The 19,201-nt window shown below is 46.7% G+C and overlaps 1 protein-coding gene across 1 annotated transcript in view; it reads right to left on the reverse strand.

Annotated features, from left to right (window-relative positions):
* Window positions 1–19,201, reverse strand: part of GC (gamma-glutamyl carboxylase) — a 66,588-nt gene that overhangs the window by 21,008 nt on the left and 26,379 nt on the right. The window contains exons 10-11 of the mRNA XM_077649458.1: window positions 10,679–10,857; window positions 10,114–10,244 (exon numbers count right to left, since the gene is read on the reverse strand). Of these exons, the coding sequence (XP_077505584.1) occupies window positions 10,114–10,244; window positions 10,679–10,857 (310 nt within the window). The remainder of the gene's footprint in view (window positions 1–10,113; window positions 10,245–10,678; window positions 10,858–19,201) is intronic.

A 19,201-nucleotide genomic window follows, 5' to 3' on the forward strand; every position in this document is an offset into this window, starting at 1 on the left:
GGCGAAAATTATTTTATTAATGAAAGATGTAGGAAAGGGATACGTCTTAGATAATATTCGGCCAATTGTGCTGACATCAGATTTAGTCAAATTAATAGAAAGAATAGTGCACAGTCGCCACACAAAACATGTTCATGACATCAACGGTCTCAGCTCAGCCCAGATTGGCTTTCGTCGTGGATGCTCTATATGGTCCGCGCATGTGGATCTAGAGAGCAGAATCCGGCTCTCGCTACGCAGAAGAGAAGTTTCAGCTTTGGTCACTCTTGATGTAGCAAAGGCCTATGACAGTGTAGAGCATACTATTTTACTTAACAGACTTGCTCAGTTACGTCCTCCAACCTACATTTATGCGTGAATATCTGAATTTCTGAAGCACAGATTCTTTTACTGCGCCGAGGGAACCCTATGTTCAAATACATATTATCAATCAAGAGGTGCGCCGCAAGGATCGGTGCTATCCCCTATGCTTTTTAATATTTTGGTCAGTGGCATCCCCATTCGTCCTGATATAACAGTTTTGTGTATGCAGATGACATAGCTTTTTTCGCCTCGGCCAGGGATATCCACTCCCTTTACCACATTCTGCAGGGATATTTGGGTGCTCTTGGAGTATGGTTGCAGGGTATTAATTTATCCCTGAATGTAGACAAGTGCGGAGTTTTGGTACTTCCTCCAGAGAGGCCTTTGCACATTTCATTAGTCCATCACTCTCTTCAGATTCCACAAGTGGAATCAGTAAAATACTTATCACCCAGCATTAGATTGGAGCCTTCATATAAAGAACAATGCGTTTAAAGGAGAACGCGCTCTAGGCCGGCTGACAAGAATCGCCAATAAAAAGTTTGGGATGCGCCGCGACACGTTATTGTTACTATTCAAAGCCTACGTAATACCTATACTTGAATTTGGTTGCATTCTGTTCTCTGGTAGCGCAAGCTACAATATTCAACCCTTAATCTTACTGGAAAGGCGCGCTCTCCGCCTCTGCCTTGGTCTCCCAAAATCAGTTTCAAACGCCCTGCTTTATCTGGAAGCCCGTATCCCTGATCTAACTTCCCGTTTTCAAATCCTCACGGTGCGTACTTTCCTCAGGTCGATGGACCCAGTGACTGATGTCAGTGCTCCTATTTTTGTGTCTCAGCCGGCCTTATTCTTTTCTCATCATTGGCCATGGTATCAAATGCCACAAATTGTGTTAACGCAGAACCTTTTAACACCGATTGGTGTTGATCTCAGTTCTTTGCAGTGGGTTGATGACACGCCAGCAGCAGTGGAATTCCATTTCAACCACATCTTCCCATCTCATGCGAAACACATGCCCGCAAACATTTTAAACGGTATTCTCTCGGATCACATAGAGGAATACCCCCATCATACGGTGCTTGCTACCGATGCCTCCGTCAACTGCCAAAAAGCTGCAGTTGGCATCTTTTCGCAGGATTTCGCATGGAGCTATTCTGTCCGCATCCCAGATTATATTCCTATATTCTTTGTGGAATATTTGGCTCTTGGAATGGCCCTTCACAAAGTTCCATGCCATGTGTCTCATGCTATTATTCTCGCTGATTGTCAGTGTTAGTCTCCCTTAACACTTCACAAGAAGATTTTTTGAGCCGTATCCTGCGATTTTTTGTCCCATGCACTTTGAAGGTGGTCCGTTTAGTCTGGGTCCCTGGCCATGCAGGTATTCATTCAAATGAGGTGGCTGATTACTTAGCAAGGTCGGCTCTTGACGGGTCAGTGACACATCCCATCCGAATTTCAGCCTGCTGGCGATTTCCAGGTTTCAGTGGTTCCTCCATATATCAGCCAGGTTACAAGATCTCTTACTAAATACCCCTGACTATCAGCACTTAGCATATAATTGGAACCTCCGTTCGTGTAAATCCAGGCTGTGTGAGGTAACAATGACGCGGTTGCGGTGCAGGATTCCAAGTTTGAATTTATATCTATGCAGGTGTGGGTTGACACCAACGAACCTATGTGACGCATGTGGAAAAGTTGAATCTTTAGACCATTTTCTCCTCTACTGCCCAAAGTTCGCACTTCAGAGAAAGATTTACCTGGATGTCCCTCTCTTCAGGTTAGGGCTCCCTTTATCTTTGCCAGTATTATTATCGTTTGGTGCGAACGCCAAGGGATTTGCATTGGGTTCTATTTTTGGGTTTCTCCATGATTACATAATTGCAACTGGTAGGTTGATGTGCTAATTCTTTTAAACTTCTACGAGCTCTTCTTTTTTCAACAAAATGCTGTCTGTTATTTAACTGTCAATATTGTTCTGTTGTTTTTATTCATTGATTTTTCAAAATTCACGATTGGTGCTACAATTTTGTCGTCATCTTCCATGGATACTTCTTTGTTTATTCAATTACACCTTGGCCAATCCCCCCGCGTGGGTATGTGCCATATACCTGGGGTGAAGAAGAAGAAGTAACGCACTCGGTTCGATTAGACTGAAAGCTTTTAATCCAGCTGAAAACATCGGAGTCACTGTTAAGCATGCTAAGTTTGAGAGTGAGGAGATCAGTGAGACAGTATCAAATGCTTTCGCAAAGTCTAAAAAACATGCGGCGGACATCATTTGAGCTAAAGAACTATTTCACTACACGAGAAGTAATAAACCATGCATAAGTAAATGTCTCTGAACGACGCCAACAGACAACTAAAGTCGTACAAACTCTAAATGACCACACACGTATCCAGGCTCTTCGCCGAACACTTCACTGTTTCGTGCACCGCGGCGGTTTTCTGAGCAGGCCTAGCTCAAACATAAACAGACGTTTTAATAAGCACATTAGTGTTTGCATAACTTGCAAGTGCACTACTATCCTAAATTACACCAGGAACATGCATTTGCCTTTTTCCTCGAGTGTGCCCTGCGACATCGGTATCTAACCACTTTACGAAAGTGCATACATATCGCAGAACCCTTCAAGCAGGTACAAGAATCATGCTAGCTGTTCGCTGCTGCCGTAAGGAGGCAGGCTTTGTTTTGCTTATAGGCAATGCGTTGGTCTCCTCTTTTGGATGAAGCTGCTAACGATGCTAGCCTGGAAGCCGTACCAACGACCCACGACCTTCTGTCGACTCCTTTCCGATGGGAAAGTGTAATCAGTAATGAGAATGATGGTTGATTTTTTACAAGACAACTTTGAGGTGCGCGCAGTGGGCTCCGTAATAATTTCGACTCAAAAGGGTCCTTTTACCTGCACCGAAATTTCACTACAGGGGAAAAATTGGTTTTAAGGAAAAAAATGACGCAGTAACTGTCTTATATACCTCCGTGGACACCCGGACCGCGCCGTAAGGGAAGGGAGGAAGGTGGGAGTGAAGAGAGAAAAAGGTGCCGTAGTGGAGGGCTCCGGAATAATTTCAACCACCTGGGGATCTTTCACGCGCACTGAGATCGCACAGCACACAGGCACCTTTGTGCGTTTCGCCTCCATAGAAACGCGGTCACCGCGGCAAACACTACAGGGTCATTTCAAAGCGAAAGCTTTACTGGCCGCAAACTGGAGATTTCGCCGTGGTGGTGCTCCGACGAGGCACATGACGTCACAACGCGTCCTTCGCCACGGAGCCAAATCGGTCAGGCCGGGCCGGCGGCAGCTGGCGCACTCGGCGCGATTTAGAGACATGCTCCAAGTCTCCGCCAGTGCGGCCAGAGTGCGCCGAACGCGTCGGCGGTCACGTGACGTCGCCTTTCAGCACGCGCGCGTTACGCCGGAGTATAAATGCGCCTTAACAGTGCCTGCGCTTAACCGCTGACCAACGTATTCGGTGGCGGCACCTATGGGAGCCACTCAAACCCCCGCACACTCACTGAATAAAAAAAAAAACCTGTGCTAAGGCTCGGAATCGAGCCAGGTCCTTTGGCGTTTGGGGCAGCTACGGTGCCACTCCGCCACGGAGGCTCAACGTTTAACCATGTATAAAGCCGCATCTAGTGAATGCACTTTTCCGATGCAGAAGTCTCCGCGCTTTCGCAACGTATGTCCTGGCCTAACAGAGCTAGGACATCAGCAATTTTAACGCGACAGCGTTAAGGGCCCCGTGTCACAAAAAATCCGTTGTCGTCGGCGTCGGCCGTGAGCGAAAAATCCCTCGTCCTCCTCGCGACGCAGAGAGCAAAAAATTCCTCCTCCTCCTCCTCGCAATGTACGCCACGGCCCCAAAAGATAGCGTGCGACAGCAGCGCCTCCCGCTCGTCTCGTTTGGGCGCAGTGGGGCCGTGCGGGCACGCAGGAATCACGCGGTGAGCGGCGAACAACGCAGCGCACATCCAAAGCGCGTTCACCATGAAGCTTGCGGCTTGCTGCCCATTCGTTCGGCGCGGAAGCTATGCTGGCGTTCGTGGCATCGGGTTTGTCGAGAACGATTTGCCGGCGAACTACGACTGCAACTTGAGTCCCGCGCGTTTCGGCTCGGCGCCTGGCAGCGCTTCTACATGGTTTGCCGCTCCACGCGTCCGTTTCACCGTACGTAACAGAGCGATTGGTCTAACGGGCAAGGCGTCGCGCTGAACGGGCGATGGCGTTCCGTGGTCTCACTGGCAGTGCTGCAACACACTGTCGCGTTCCACTCTTAAAGGCGAAGCTTAAGCGTCCTCCAATTATTTTTGCATTTCGCCTTCACCAAAAAGCCGCGGGCGTGCCCGGTGCCGGCCTCACGACCACGCGCTCGGTAGGAGCAGCGGATAATAACTGAAATAAAGTATCGGAATTGGTAATTGGAAAGGATATCCTTGAGTCTGTTTTGTGACACTGTGTGGTGTCACAACCTGTGCTTCACGAATAAAAAACGGCGCTTTATCAGTTAAGATGCATGGTGAAACCAATCCTTATCAAATGCAACGACCGAGGTTCATATGATAACGTTTCACAGCCATCGTTTGAAATTGTCTCGCGCTGTTCCTTCCGTCAGGTAAGGTTTCCTGCGGCAGCTTTTACACGCAAGTAGGGGTTTCCAGAAGTTTAATGGCGAAACAAAAGAACACATGTATTTTGAGAGCTGGCCTTATTTCCGCACAGTAACGTTAGGTGTATATCAATATTGTTTTGAGATGAACAAGTAAGAAAGCTCAGATCAGGCGACCTGTTTAACTTGGTGACCTTTCAAATCGCCGAGGTGTTGCAGAAATATCGCTGAGTGTTCCCACTGAAGCGGTACAGACAACACCACTGAAATACTTCGACATGGTACCGATGGACACCGAGGTCCGCATGAAAAAGAACTTGAGTTCATCACCACCTTGCCGCGGGGGGAGGTACGATAGCTGCTACAACTGGCTGAAGCCGGAGGAGTATGTGTAATTGTGTCAGTGGACGCTGCATTGTATGACATAGCTATGTAGGGGTAAATGAAATAGGCAATATCCGTCACAACGGATCATAAAATAGTCCTCCGTGGTGGCGGCTATTCTTGCGCAATGTAGTCCCCTCTTCGCCATCGATCTCATTCTTCCTTCTTTCGCTAGGTGGCGTTAGGTCCTTGCCAGCGCTAAGATAGCATGGCCGTGCTGGATGCCTGCCTGCCACTGGCATTCTCGCAGTGCCGTGAGTAAAACGATAAGCTTTGCCATGAGTATAGTGCTTAGGTGGCTAGAACTAATAGCGTTCTACCGTCATGCTACTCGCTCACAATTGGGAATGCAGTACCAGTTGGAAAAGTACTGGGGGCGAAATTCGGAGGTCGTGGGTTCGTATACCACCGGCGGCATGCGGTTTTTTTCTTCTGCTTTCTAACCAATCATCTTTAAAATAATTAGCCTATTAATCACCCATTCATGAACACCACAAATTATATTTTTAAAAATAACATCCCCTATGCTCCTTGGTTTCGGTGACTGTTGGCTTCCGTGTCTATCTTGCGCTAAAATGCTAGTTTTAGTAAGGCCTCTTAAGTTTTAGCAAGTTTTAAGACCTCTGGTATAAAAATATGGTCTTGGCCACTTGCCTCTTCATTGGCTACTCCTCAAACACATGTAAAGTCCAGAGCTAAGTCTGCTCCCTGTCCGCTCTCGTTGTAAAAGTATAAACAGTGATTGAAAACATACTGTTCTGCTATTACCTCTTCCAAAAACAAATACTCACTCGTGATCTCCCGTCGCTATTGCAGACTAATCCTAAGAAGTGTTGGCAAACTGTATCTCCCGAAAGTACTGATGGCTTGCCGATAGCTGACACTAAATGTCCAACCACGCTTCATATTTTTTATTCAGTGTTTACTAAGGAAGATCATTCCAGTACGCCAATTGTTCCCGATTGTGAGTACCCATTCATTGAGCCCATCAGCATTAGTGCTGAGCGTATTTCATCACTAATTAAAAACATAAAGGTATCCTCATCTGTGCAGTGGACAACATAAACTCGAAGATACTTAAAAAAACACCATTTCGATTTCCAGCCAGATTTTGTGCCATGTATTTCAGCAATCATTATCTCTCAGAGAGATATTTGCTGGCTGGAAAATAGGCAAGGTCATCTCTGTCTTCAAAAAGGGTGACAAAAACTCATCTGATAAATATCGGCCTATTTAGTTCGCACGCATGTGCTGTAAATTACTTACACATGTCGCTTTTCACATTTACAGCTATCTAGAACAAAATGACTTTTTCTTTTCAAATAAGCACAGTTTTAGGAAAGGCTACTCGTGTGACACCCAGTTACTTGAATTACTGCTGACTTGCATTTTTAACATGGCTGATAACCAGCAAACACACTGCAGCAAATACGACTGCATTTTTTTAGATTTATGAAAAGCATTTGCCAGAGTTCAATACGACAGGCTGTTTAACTAAATTAGCTACCTTTCTCTTGATTCTCTTAATTACCTTGGCTTCGAAACTTTCTCTCATTACGTCAACAATTCACAGTTGTCAACGGCTCTTCCTCACCACTGTCACCTAACCTCAGGCGTACCACAGGAAAGCGCATTTGGACCCTTACTTTATCTAAAGTTCATTAGCGACCTTCCCAATAACATTTTATCCCGTTTACATCTTTTCGCAGATGACTGTGTCGTTTACCGAAAGATCACTTCAGAGACTGACCACCTCACCTTTCAAAATGAGATTGACACTATTGTTCATTGACGTATAAACTGGCGCGTGATTCTAAACCTTAATAAATGTAAATCAATGACTTTTAGCCGCAAGGCTGTATTTCAAACTTCAACTGCTCTATAAATAACACTTTCCTATCCACGTTTATGTCGTACAAATACCTTGAAATTCAGTTCGCATCAAATCTTTCATGGTTTTTTCACATTTAAACACTTTGCAGCAAGGCGTAGAGGACTTAAGTTCTTATACACCGAAACCTCCGAAACTTGCCCACAGTTGGGGTTCGTCTTATGCATATGGTCCCACCATAAGAAAAGATGTCATAGAAATGCTTGAGTCCATTCAAAGCAGAGCTGCCCGGTACATATTTTAGCAATTATTGTCCCCTCGCCAGTGTATTCCAGCTTAAAAGTCTTAATGACATACAGATGATTAACATTCGTCGCTCCATTTCACTTCTCTGTTTATTTCAGAAATATGTTTACACCCGTCCTTGGTTTTTGCATCTGGAATCACATCCCCGCTCTTCACAGCGCGTATAATCAGCTCAGCTTCAACCGGATATATGGCAAAGCCCAGTCATTTAATTTATATGTATTATCTAGAGCAATTAAGCTCCGAAATGATTTTCCTGACAACATAATCGCATTCACTGATCCTAGAGAGTTTAAAAGGTACCAAAAATGTAATGAAGTCACCAATCCGGAATCACATGATCCCCCTATAACCACTGAGAATGGAACCTGGTCGTGTTCAGCTGTGCGATGAGGATGCAGCTTCTGTGGTCGGGGTCTAATGATTATGGTCTGTGGGTTGTGGGCCGTCCCGTGGAGGCAGGGGGCGGGGATGGTGCAGCTACTGCTGCTATATTTTCCCCGGAGGGGGGCGTCAGACCAGGGAACTTTTTTTGCCCATTGCTTCCCATCTTGCAGGTTCGACTTTCGTGTGGAGCCTGTGCATAAGGAGAACTATAATACCATTGCCTAAATTTATATTTGCCATACATATTTCGACCCTTGAATGTATATCTCAATTATTTTTTTCGCGTTTGACATCACCACATACCTGTGATTATTGCTTGCTACTCGCCAGTATTGGAGATTCCATCTCTACGTCCTTGTTAGTACTATGGCACCGAATAAATCATGCAAAACTTGAGGGGACACTGAAGCTCCGCCTTCAGGGTATGACGCAATAGCGTTAGCTTGTCTTTTCAGCGGTCTGGGATTCTCATTGCGTATGCCTTCGCAGACACTGTCATTCCCTCCTTTGCAGTCATAGATCGCGGGGACCTCATAGCACCCCTCAGTGGTGCACCGGTTAATCGGTGCGCCACTGTCCCGGCAGGTGGCTTTTTCTAATGCAGCCGCCGGTGAGGCTCGCGAGACCCCAATTGCGCTCTCAGAGGATGCTTTTCACGACTAATCTTTAATTTAACTGCCACCTGCCACGGTGGACAGTTTGTGATGTCGTCACAAGGTCCCTTGACCTAGGTGGCAGGTGGCCCACCTGCTTTTCCGCTCTCAGTAGCTATGGCGTTCGCGTGCTGAGCCCTATGTCTCTAAATCGAATCCCGGCTGCGGCTGCCGCATTTCAGTGGAAACAAAATGCAAAAAAGCGTGTGTATACTGTACAGTGTCTGCGCATGTTCGAGAACACCAGGCGGTCAAGGTTAATGGAGAGCCCTGCACCACGGCGTCTCATATCCCGCAAGCTATTTATGGACGTTAAACGTCACGTACCTTGCCCTCTGTCACAAAATATTAAAGGCGGTGGTGTTGCTTGAGCCAAACTAGCAGTGCTAATTACGTATGTGCTACTGATTGCACATCATGTTTTGTTTCGGAATAAGGAACTAACTGGAGTTGGATCTGACAGGGCGAATAGCCGGGCTGCAAGCAAAAGGCTGCTCGTACGATTGCGGCTGTGTGCTGTGCATTTTCTTAGATGAATATCTTACGTCCATAGGCGGGCCGTTTTTAGCACGAAATTATGCCAAGAATTAGTCTGAGCCCCGAGTGATGTCGGTGAGAAGGCCTTCAAGGCTCAACACCATTGGTGCACCTTCCGTACTTGGACTTGGGGCGGTGGAGTGAGAGTCCGCATTGGACGTGAACAAAGGCGCATTTCACGACAGGAAGAAAGACTGTTCTCGTCGTTGTCTAAAGAATCTAGAACGATAAAAGTGCGATAAGAGGTCTTAGGCCTCGTGAAAGGCGCGATGACTGCTCTGGTCACGTGCGAAGTGACTAGGGAGTTCTGAAAAGCACTGTGCCGCTATTCCCCACTCGCCGCTGCGCAGACAGTGCGCCTGTATCCAGGCAAGCATAAGTGTGCGAGGACGGCGCTCCACAGGTGTTGCACGGAAGCCGCTGGCAAGTATAAAAGATGGGGCGCAAATGAGGAGAAAGCTCAGCCAGGCGCCATCTTCATCAAGTGTCATCGTCAGCGATAGGCGTGGACTCCCTTTTCATATGGTAAACGCCGTTCCGGTAAGTAACCATCTCCCTGCCGGCCTTGCATTGCGTTTGCTCCTCACCCGGTAAGCGCCATTAGTTACATAGGACTAATGGCGTTTGTAACCGCACTGAAGTAGTATACAGGTATACATGCTTTTTGCAGACATATTCGTTTTTGAATATTATATACGGATCTGTATCACTTCTGAATTGCTCGACAGTGGCGCAGTTCACGCTCTTTTGACCGCCGCTCCTCCACTAATGGTATTTTCATGTGTAAATCTAAGTTTTCCACGCTTCTTTCTTCCACGGATATCTAATTGATATGCTGTTTTCGCTTGCTACGAACTCGGTGTAAGTGCTGTTTTAAATGTCGACAACAAAAACTACTACACGAGACACGCAGCTGGAGTGCATATTACAAATTTTCCTGTTGTCCGCGAAACTATGCTAAGCTCAGTTCTTTACAAACACTCGTGCGGCAGGACTCGCATGTGCAGTCAGCGCAAGTAGAATGACAAGGGATGCTCCTTCGCTGCCGATCGACGCGACACTAAAAGGCAGTGGAGTGGAAAATCGTCTCACTTTGGTGCTTTCGCCTGTCTTCAGGACCCGGGTAGACCTCTTAGATGGGAACGATATGGCCACGGTTCCCTTGAGAACTTCCAGGGACGCGTTGTAGACAGTCGTGTCCAAGTAGTTGACGAGCGAAAAACCTGCAAGGTTAGAGACGTCTGTACGTGAGCCGGCGTTACACCTCCGTGTGTCAGTTTGCGATCTCTGTAGTTATGAGCGTTATTGAAGCGCCGAGCCATGGCTACGCTTAAAGGCGCTTTTAAGCATTTGCTGAGTAACGCTGATCCTGTCCCTTAATCCAAGTCGTCCGTGTTCCGCGCCTGTCCTGTACTCTATCTCGCCCTTGGCTTCATTCGCTCAGCTTGTTTTGTTAACACAGATGGACGCTGGTTTCCGTCCGTGTTTAACATCTCTTTTCATGTGTACGCGTCTTTGTGTTTCCGCTGGTACCCCTTTTTCAAGCTCAACTTGCACCAACGGACCCAAGAGCTAGCGTTTTGGCGGGGAACTTTTGACAAGCGATTTGTATAAGAGTACTAGTGAAAAAAAGAGGCGCTATATAGCCGAAACTTACCTGGAAAGTCCGCGATGAACTCGACATCCGCCAGTGTGGAGGATGCTTGCACTTCGCTTCGAACCTTTTTGAAATTCTCCCTCCATTCACCGAAGTTAGTGAGCACGGGCAGCACCCATGGCACTTCGGAGAACGGCGACCAGGGCTGCTCCAAGATATTCACCGTGGGGTCGTACATCCTGCGGTCAAAATCGAAAAGGACGCCCGCCGATCTAGCCGCAATCGCCGAGCACCTTGCGTGAGACTGCAGGGACTGGTATTTGCAGAACCGGAGTGTCGTGTCATCAAGATTAAGGTGGTCAGTGGGCAGCCATTTCGGTGCAACAAAAACAACAGGCGTGAGAACCGCGTCAGCAAACCTCTGCGGCTGTATCGTGAGAAATGAGTATTGCAACAGAGTAACCACGAAGAAAGTCTACGGTACAAGCGCATAAATAGAATGAAAGCTTTTGTTTGTTTTTTTAAATCGCACGAAATCTAAAAGAACGTAAACTCTTAAAAAAAAACGAAAAATTGTTCGCAAAAATGTTTTCTAGGTGAGGTGTGATAGATTTCCTGCGGTTTAAGTTATCTGGGCTAATTGGGCAGCCAGTTAAAAGTATACAGGCCAAAAAACGTGGGCCGGGCAGTCAGGTTCGTTTTGCACTGCCAGCGCCTGAAACTGTCGAGGCTGAGGAGAAGCTTTGTCATAACCTCTCTTGTGTCCAGGAGTTCCTGTGGTGCAGCAACAGCCTTACTACGCGGCGCAGCAGCAATCCCGGTGTCCTGTGTCTCTTTGACAAAGAGTATACGTTTCAAGGAGTATCAGACCTCCTTGAACGGATATGAGCCCTGCAGGACACTGTAGGCTTTAGTTTTAGCTGAAGTGAAACATAAACGGCAAAGCAAACTCAGGTATGAAATAGCAGAAGGATATCACATGTACAAAAGACAAAATGTGGTGGAGAGGCGTGAGCCTGACCGTCATTCTGTGATTTTGTTTCAACTCACTATTGTTTCTGTGCGTGTACCCGTTTTGAGACGTGCACAGGTAATTTATCTTTTATGTGCCCGCGTAATAATTAATTTGTTTATTTTTTGTTCACGTATTCTAAAATTTCCCTTACGAAGGTTGCGTAGACAAGGAGTTTAGCAGAAACTGGTGTGGGCCGCAAGCGTCTCCTAATGAAGAAAAGTTTCCATAAAGCAGCAAGCAGATGTGATGTTAACAATGTGGGAGTCCACCTCAGGTAAGAAAACAACGTGATACCTAGATAATGATGTTAACTTTCGTTAATGTTAAGCCATTGACGTGTGACTGCTGTTTTTTTTTTTGTTATGGTCACACAAACGGATTTTTGCTTCTTTATTGTCATTTGCCATGTAGTACATACTCTATTCGGTCATTTTTTTGAAAACTCTGAGATGGTCTTCGTAGCTGCTAAATGTTATTGGAACTTGTATATATTGCCACGAATCTTTGCAGTTTTCGCTCCTTCTTCAAACCTGCCGCCACACCACTTTATCGCTTTGTTTGCGACGCAAGGCGCAACTATATTTATCTCGGTTGATCGCAGCCACGCCGAGAGGAATCTACGTTCTTCCCGAATGTTCTAGTAACTTTGCACGTTTTATCTCGAAAGTTCGCTACCAGCTTTAAATTGAGCACGGCTGACAGCGGCGGCCATTCTAGAAGTTAGACGACCGCCGAGCACGCTTGTCGCTTAGCAGCCGCCGAGTGATTCAGTCCATTGTGGGCGCAAGTCAGCCCAATAAACAGTTTTCTCTTAGAAGAACTTTTGTCTGTCTTCATTGGCCCTTCGACTGCCGTCACCACTACTACGTGATATCTGGTGGAGGTGCGGGGTGGCCTTCCATGTTCCGGACGCCCACTTCAAGTCACGACGGCAGCCCTCAGCGCTTCGCACCCGAGGACGAGCCATCAGCTCAGCGAGCCAGCCGACGTCTCAAGGGAGAGAAGCCTGAGTTCGGGACCCTGCCGGACCGCACCAGACAGCGAAAGACGCTGCTACGAGATGCGCAACCTCACCGAAGATGTTGACACCGATCATACTGCAGCAGCCGCGGGTGCCGCCAACTTTCAATGGATCCCTAGTCGAAGACCCCGAAGAATGGTTGGACCAATTTGAGCGCGTAGCATCAGTCAACAAGTGGGATGATGTGGCAAAAATTTGGCACGATTTTTTCTCATTGGAGGGCTCTGCACGCGCCTGGTATAAAACCACGAGTCTTCCCTAACGACGTGGGAGCTATTCACGAAGGAACTATTGAAGGTATTCACCACTATCGTGAGGCAAGATAGGGCCGAACGACTCCGAGTCTAGGATCCAGCTTCCGATTGAGCCCATCCGCGGTTACGTGGAGGAGATGAAGCGCCTCTTTTGCCACGCCGACCCCCAGATGACCAAGGAAAACAAAGTTCAAAAAGAACAAATCTTTGGCAGCCTCGTCCGCCAGCCACCAAAAACAGTCGACGAATTCATGCTAGAAGCCTGCACGATCGAAAAGACCCTCGATGTCCGGGCGCGGCAGTACAACCGCCCGTACTCTGCGAAATGTCTCGGACACGACGACGACCACCAGCGACAACTTGCGGGAAGTGATCCGCGAAATCGTCCGCGAGGAGCTACGCCGATTACTGCCACCCTCCCCTCAGCCACAAGCAGTGACTCTGATTGATGTGGTACGGGAAGAAGTGCAACAGGCACTTGGCACCCCGACGGCCACAGAACCCCAGGTCCTGACCTACGCCGCATCAGTACACACTCCTCAGCCCCAACGACACCCCTACATCCTATCTGACATGAACAACTTGTTCCCGAATGCCGCCTCCCAGCTCCCGCCCGCCCAGCCTACGAGCGACGCTCAAGCCCAAGGAAATGCGACGCCTGGAAGACTTCCGACAACCGGCTGTTGTGCTTCCATTGCGGTGAGGCCGGTCATATTCTTGGTCACTGCCCGTACCGACGTATTGGTCTTCGAGGATTTGCCGTTAACGCCCCACGACCTCGCTTCGGCCAACGTCCGCAGGAAATCGACGAGTACGTGCGTCGAGAGGAGTACACGCCGAACCGCCTTTCGCGCTCACCATCGCCGTCAACCTCGCGCTTTACGTCGCCGCGCCGCAACTACGCAGCCGCGGTACGAAGAAGGTCTGCCAGCCCCCGTAGGGGAAACTAAAGACAGCAACCTCTGGAGATGAAGTTGCTCACGACCGAAACGCCGAAGACCCTCCACCGACCACGCCCCATGAAGACGCTGCACCCGCTAGGCCGCATGAAGACGCTACACTCGCTGCACCGACGCCCCACAAAATAGCAATCCCGACCATGACGCCAACTGCATTCAAAACGACGCCGCCACACAGAAAAGCTTCGACGACAAGCCCCACCCGCGATTCGCATACGCGACAAAGCCATGACCCAACTCCAAGGCCGAATTGCAATGCAAGAGCCAGGACATCCGACTTGGAAGTGACTATCGACGGCTAGAAAGTTACCGATCTTGACGACACAGGATCCGATTACTCGGTAATGAATGGAACATTCGCTGCACAGCTGAGGAAAATCACGACCGCTTTAAACGGTTCACAAATTCGCACCGCAGGGGGCCACCTCATTACTCCATCAGGACGATGCACAGCGCGAGTGACTCAAAGGACATACCTATCCTGCGTCCTTTGTTGTGCTACCGCAATGCTCCCGCGAAGTGATCATGGACATGGATTTCCTTAATGAGCATCAGGCGATCATCGACCTGCGATCCAAGCTGATCACACTTTCGACGGACGAGGCCATCCCTTCGATGAAAACTCTGGAAAATCACTTTTCCCTGAGTGTCCAGGAGGAGGAAGTGAGGGTCGCACCTCGTTCAAGCGCTATCGTGACCGTAGATGCCACAAAAGCCATTAGTGCTGGAGCAATCATCGAGGGGAACATGCAGTTGCTTCTAGACCAAGGAATCAGCATCGCAAGAGGCATCGCACATTTCCGCAATGGCCAGGCCGAGGTACTGCTGACTGACTTCAGCGAAGAATACCGGCACATTAACAGCGGAACGACAATTGCTTTCTTCGACGAAATATCCGACGTACGAGACTCCGCCCTCTCCGACCCCTCCGCAGAAGATTCGCCTTACCAATAGAACTCACCCACTTTCGACATCAACCCAGCCAGGCCCCGGAACAGACAAGGCCAGATCTGCAATCTGCTTCGAAGCTACAGCGAGTGTTTTTCGTCATCGCCGAAGGTCCGAAAAACGCCAATTGCCAAGCATCGCATTATAACCGACCAGCACGCCCGACTTCTCCGTCAAAGCCCCTACCGTGTGTCGCCTCCAGAACGACAAGCCATCCGGGATCAAGTGGAAGAAATGCTTACGCGACGACGTCCTCCAGCCTTCATACAGCCCCATGGGCAGCACCGGTTGTTCTAGTGAGAAAGAGAGACGGCGCACTTCGGTTCTGCGTTGATTACCGCCGCCTGAACAACATAACAAAGAAGGACGTCTACCCCCTCCCCCGCATCGACGACACACTGGACCGGTTCTGCAACGCCAAGTATTTCTCTTCGATGAACCTCAAGAGCGGCTACTGGCAAATTGAGGCCGATGAAAGAGATCGCGAGAAAACGGCACTCATCACTCCGGATGGGCACCTCGAGTTCAAGGTGATGCCATTTGGTCTCTGTTCCGCACCAGCGACGTTTCAGCGAGTAGTGGATACAGTACTGGCAGGCCTGAAGTGGCAAATTTGTCTGGTATATTTAGATGACGTCGTTGTCTTCGCCACGAACTTCGCAGAGCACCTCAAAAGACTTCGAACTTGAACTTGATCTTTATTTACCAGAAAGGCTGGTGGGTCACCCGGGCTAAAAGCTGTAATCAAACAGCTTTACGAGGCCCAGGCAACCCTTACAAGGTAGCATAGACGAGACCACTAAATAATAATAACACTAATAATAATGATGAAAAAAGGTTAACATGAAATATTCAGCTTTACAAAAAATAAGACACTTTCAGGTAGGTCGATAGAAAATGTGTACACAGACTGCATTTTTTGTTACAGATTGACACAAATCGCATGAATAATGAGAAGGCATCTTCGTGAGCATTTGGAGGGAAACTGTAAAAGAATAACTAAGAAACACTGTAGCGAAAAAAAAAACCGCATTACAAATTGGAAAAGAGCTGTAGCAGTTGAACAGGTGTCAAACATTTGATGTGCTGATATTTGTTTAATATGGACGGAAGATTGTGACGTAAAGGCTGGAGCTTGTAATCGGTGCGGAAAAAGGGTACGAGCCGTGTGTCTTTCTTTACTGCGTGTGTTTAGGATGTTAGTGTGATGCTGCAATGGGCCAGTAATTGCTTAAAGTGACCGAAAGCTGACAGGTGAAAAGTAATGTGAGCGTAAGAGTCTGTATTCATACATGCAGTTTACGTGAAGAATTTTGTATTGCTGGAAAAATTGTTTGGTGGAAGATAGATAATCTAGACAAAATATATGACGAATAGCCTTTGTAGCACGAGAATTTGGTTTAGGTTCTGTTTAGTTGTTGTTAGCCCCACAAGCTGCAGTAATTAATTTGTGAGGCAAACAAAGCGTAATATATTTGAAGTGTTATTTTTACCGGAAGAATGGCGCGTGTACGTGATATTGCCCCAATTGCAGAGGAAAGCTTCTTACGTAATTTCTCAACGTGTAAATCCCATGTTAAATATGAGGAGAATGTAACGCTAAGAATCTTGTGGTGCTCAACCACTTCAATATCCTGTCCATCAAATTTACTTGGTTGATCTAAAACAAATACTTTATTGCGAGCCCGGAAAAGCATGACCTTGGTTTTTTTAGGATTGATTTTAAGCTGATTTTATTGTGACCAATGACCAATTTTTTCAAGCAAATGATTACATCTGATCACTAAATTATTTGCATCGGTACCTGAAAGGAGAATATTGCAATCATCAGCATATATAACGAAATTAACTGTCGTGTCGATACAAACTATGTCGTTAATGAACAGATTAAATAAAAGAGGACATAACACACTCCCTTGTGGGATGCCATTTAATATCTGTGATGGGGATGACATTCGATTGTTAATACAAACGCATTGTGATCTGTTTTCCAAATATGACTTGAATAGCTGAAGAGGTTTACCACGAACGCCATTTATTAGGAGCTTTTCAGTTAAAATAATATGACGAAGAGAGTCAAAAGCCTTGCTAAAGTCTATAAACAACCCAAGGGTAATTTGTCGGTTTTCAACATTTTGGATAATGTGTTCTTTTAGCGTCAGGAGTGCTGACTCTGTTGACCTTCCCTTTCTGAAACCATACTGCGCATCCGAAATAACGCCTATTCTATTGAAAAGGTTATTTAATCTCATGTATAAAATTTTCTCAAAGCCCTTCGAGAACACGGGCAGAACAGACATAGGTCGATAGTTTGGGGGTTATTTCGTATCACACTCTAGCTCGTTTGATGGCACTGGGAAATTCGCCAACGTCAATGGCAATGTTAAAGATATAACTAAGTACTGGAGCAATGATCTGAATGACTTCTTTTATTGGCTTGATTTGCAAATTGTCGATATCCAATGATCTACTGTTTTTTAGTGACATGAATGTTGTATATACTTCTATCTCATCTGTGGGAGTAATAAATAGGCTAACAACAGAATTCGAAGCCGACTTATTATGCCGTGAAAGCGAGGGATTGTTTGGCTTAGCTATATTAACAAAATATTTCTTTAAAAAATCCGCCAGCTCCACACCGGAAAGTACTCGTTCACTATGTTCAATGCAATCAGGTAACGCGTCTTTCCCTTTATCCCGGCCTAGTAGATTATTTACCACTTTCCAGGCAGCTTCAGGGTGTTTTTTAGTCACATTGGAAAATAATTTCTCCAGATAATTTTTCTTAGAGCTCCGTAGTTAGAGATTTAGCTTATTTCGGAAAGCCTTAAATTCCTTTATTGCTGCTTTGGTCTTAGTGCTAAGAAAAATATGAAAAAGTCTGTTTTTCGTTTTAATCGTCGTAGCTTGAGCAAGGGTTACCCAGGGTTTCCGGACTTTTTTTATGGTTTCATTGTTTTGATGGGAAAATGTTTTTTATAATGTTGCAAAATTCTTGCATAAATTTCTGATATGCGTCATTAACATTGGATGCATCCTGAACAAACGACCAGTCACATGCCTCGATGTCATGCCTGAAGGCAGATATTGCCACATCTGAAATACACTGCACTGTAACAATTTTATCTGCACAAGTATTAGCGTGGTCAAGAGGATAATAAAACATGAATACAGGGCAGTGGTCACTGATATCACATGCGATTGAACCGGCATCGGAGATTACAGTTTCAGTGTTAGTTATCAGGAGATCTAAAGCAGGCGATGTTGACAGTGTGACACGAGTGGGTATTGTGATTATATTAATTAAACGTGATGAAGAGAGCCCTGAGGTGAAGTCGCGTGTGATCGATGCATCTTGTAGAACGTTAATGTTGAAATCGCCTCCGCATAATCAACGAAATTTATTTGTGCGTTCATAATCTAAAAACATTTCACAAAAGTCAAGGAAAGACGGCAAGTTTCCACGTGGAGGTCGGTATACAACCGAAGCGATATTGTTTCTATGTTTCAGCGTCAAAATTTCACAAACACTTGATATAGAAAAATTGGAAAGTAACTCGCAATCATGACCAGTTTCTACATGAAGAGCGACGCCACCTCCTCGGTGGCCCGCACGATTTACAAAAAATTTCCTATATCCTTGTGGGCTAAAAACATCGGAGTTATCGTAATACCAAGTCTCGGTTGGCATTATTATGCCGGGTTTAAAAGAAAGTTGGCCAAAAAAACACTCCAGATCTCCTGTTTTGCCTACCGCAGAACGAACATTAAGATGCAAAACAGAATGCACTGGTGGTGACGGAAGGAAAATATTCTGGGCTACAACAAAGTTATGATAGTTCATGACTATTGACGGAAAACAAGCACGGATAACAGTACCGTTCATTGTATTTTCTGAAGGTCTTGCTAGTATTAGACGCCATCAAGTATTAGACGCCATCAAGTCGGCTGGCCTAACCTTGAAAGCAGAGAAGTGCCACTCTGTCTATGAAGAGCTGCTGTTTCTAGGCCACATCGTTAGTAAGGAAGGAGTACGCCCAGACCAGCAGAAAAGAGCTGCTATTGAACAGTTTCCACCGCCGGCCGGTAAGAGAGCAGTGCGCAGATTCCTCGGACTGTGCGCATATTACCGACGATTTGTGAAAAACTTTTCTTGCATCGCCAAGCCCCTGAGAAAACTGACGAAAGCTGACGTGCCATTCATATGGGAAGCCCTGCAAGCAGAAGTCTTCAAAGAACTTCAGCATCGTTTACAGTCTCCACCGATCCTGGCGCATTTTGATGAAACCGCCGATACCGAAGTTCATACCGACGCAAGCAGCGTGGGCCTAGGCGCCGTCCTCGTTCAAAGAAGCCACGGGCTGGAGAAAATCATCGCATACGCCA

The sequence above is a fragment of the Amblyomma americanum genome, chromosome 1 (genome assembly GCF_052857255.1).
Source record: "Amblyomma americanum isolate KBUSLIRL-KWMA chromosome 1, ASM5285725v1, whole genome shotgun sequence".
NCBI classification, from domain to species: domain Eukaryota; kingdom Metazoa; phylum Arthropoda; class Arachnida; order Ixodida; family Ixodidae; genus Amblyomma; species Amblyomma americanum.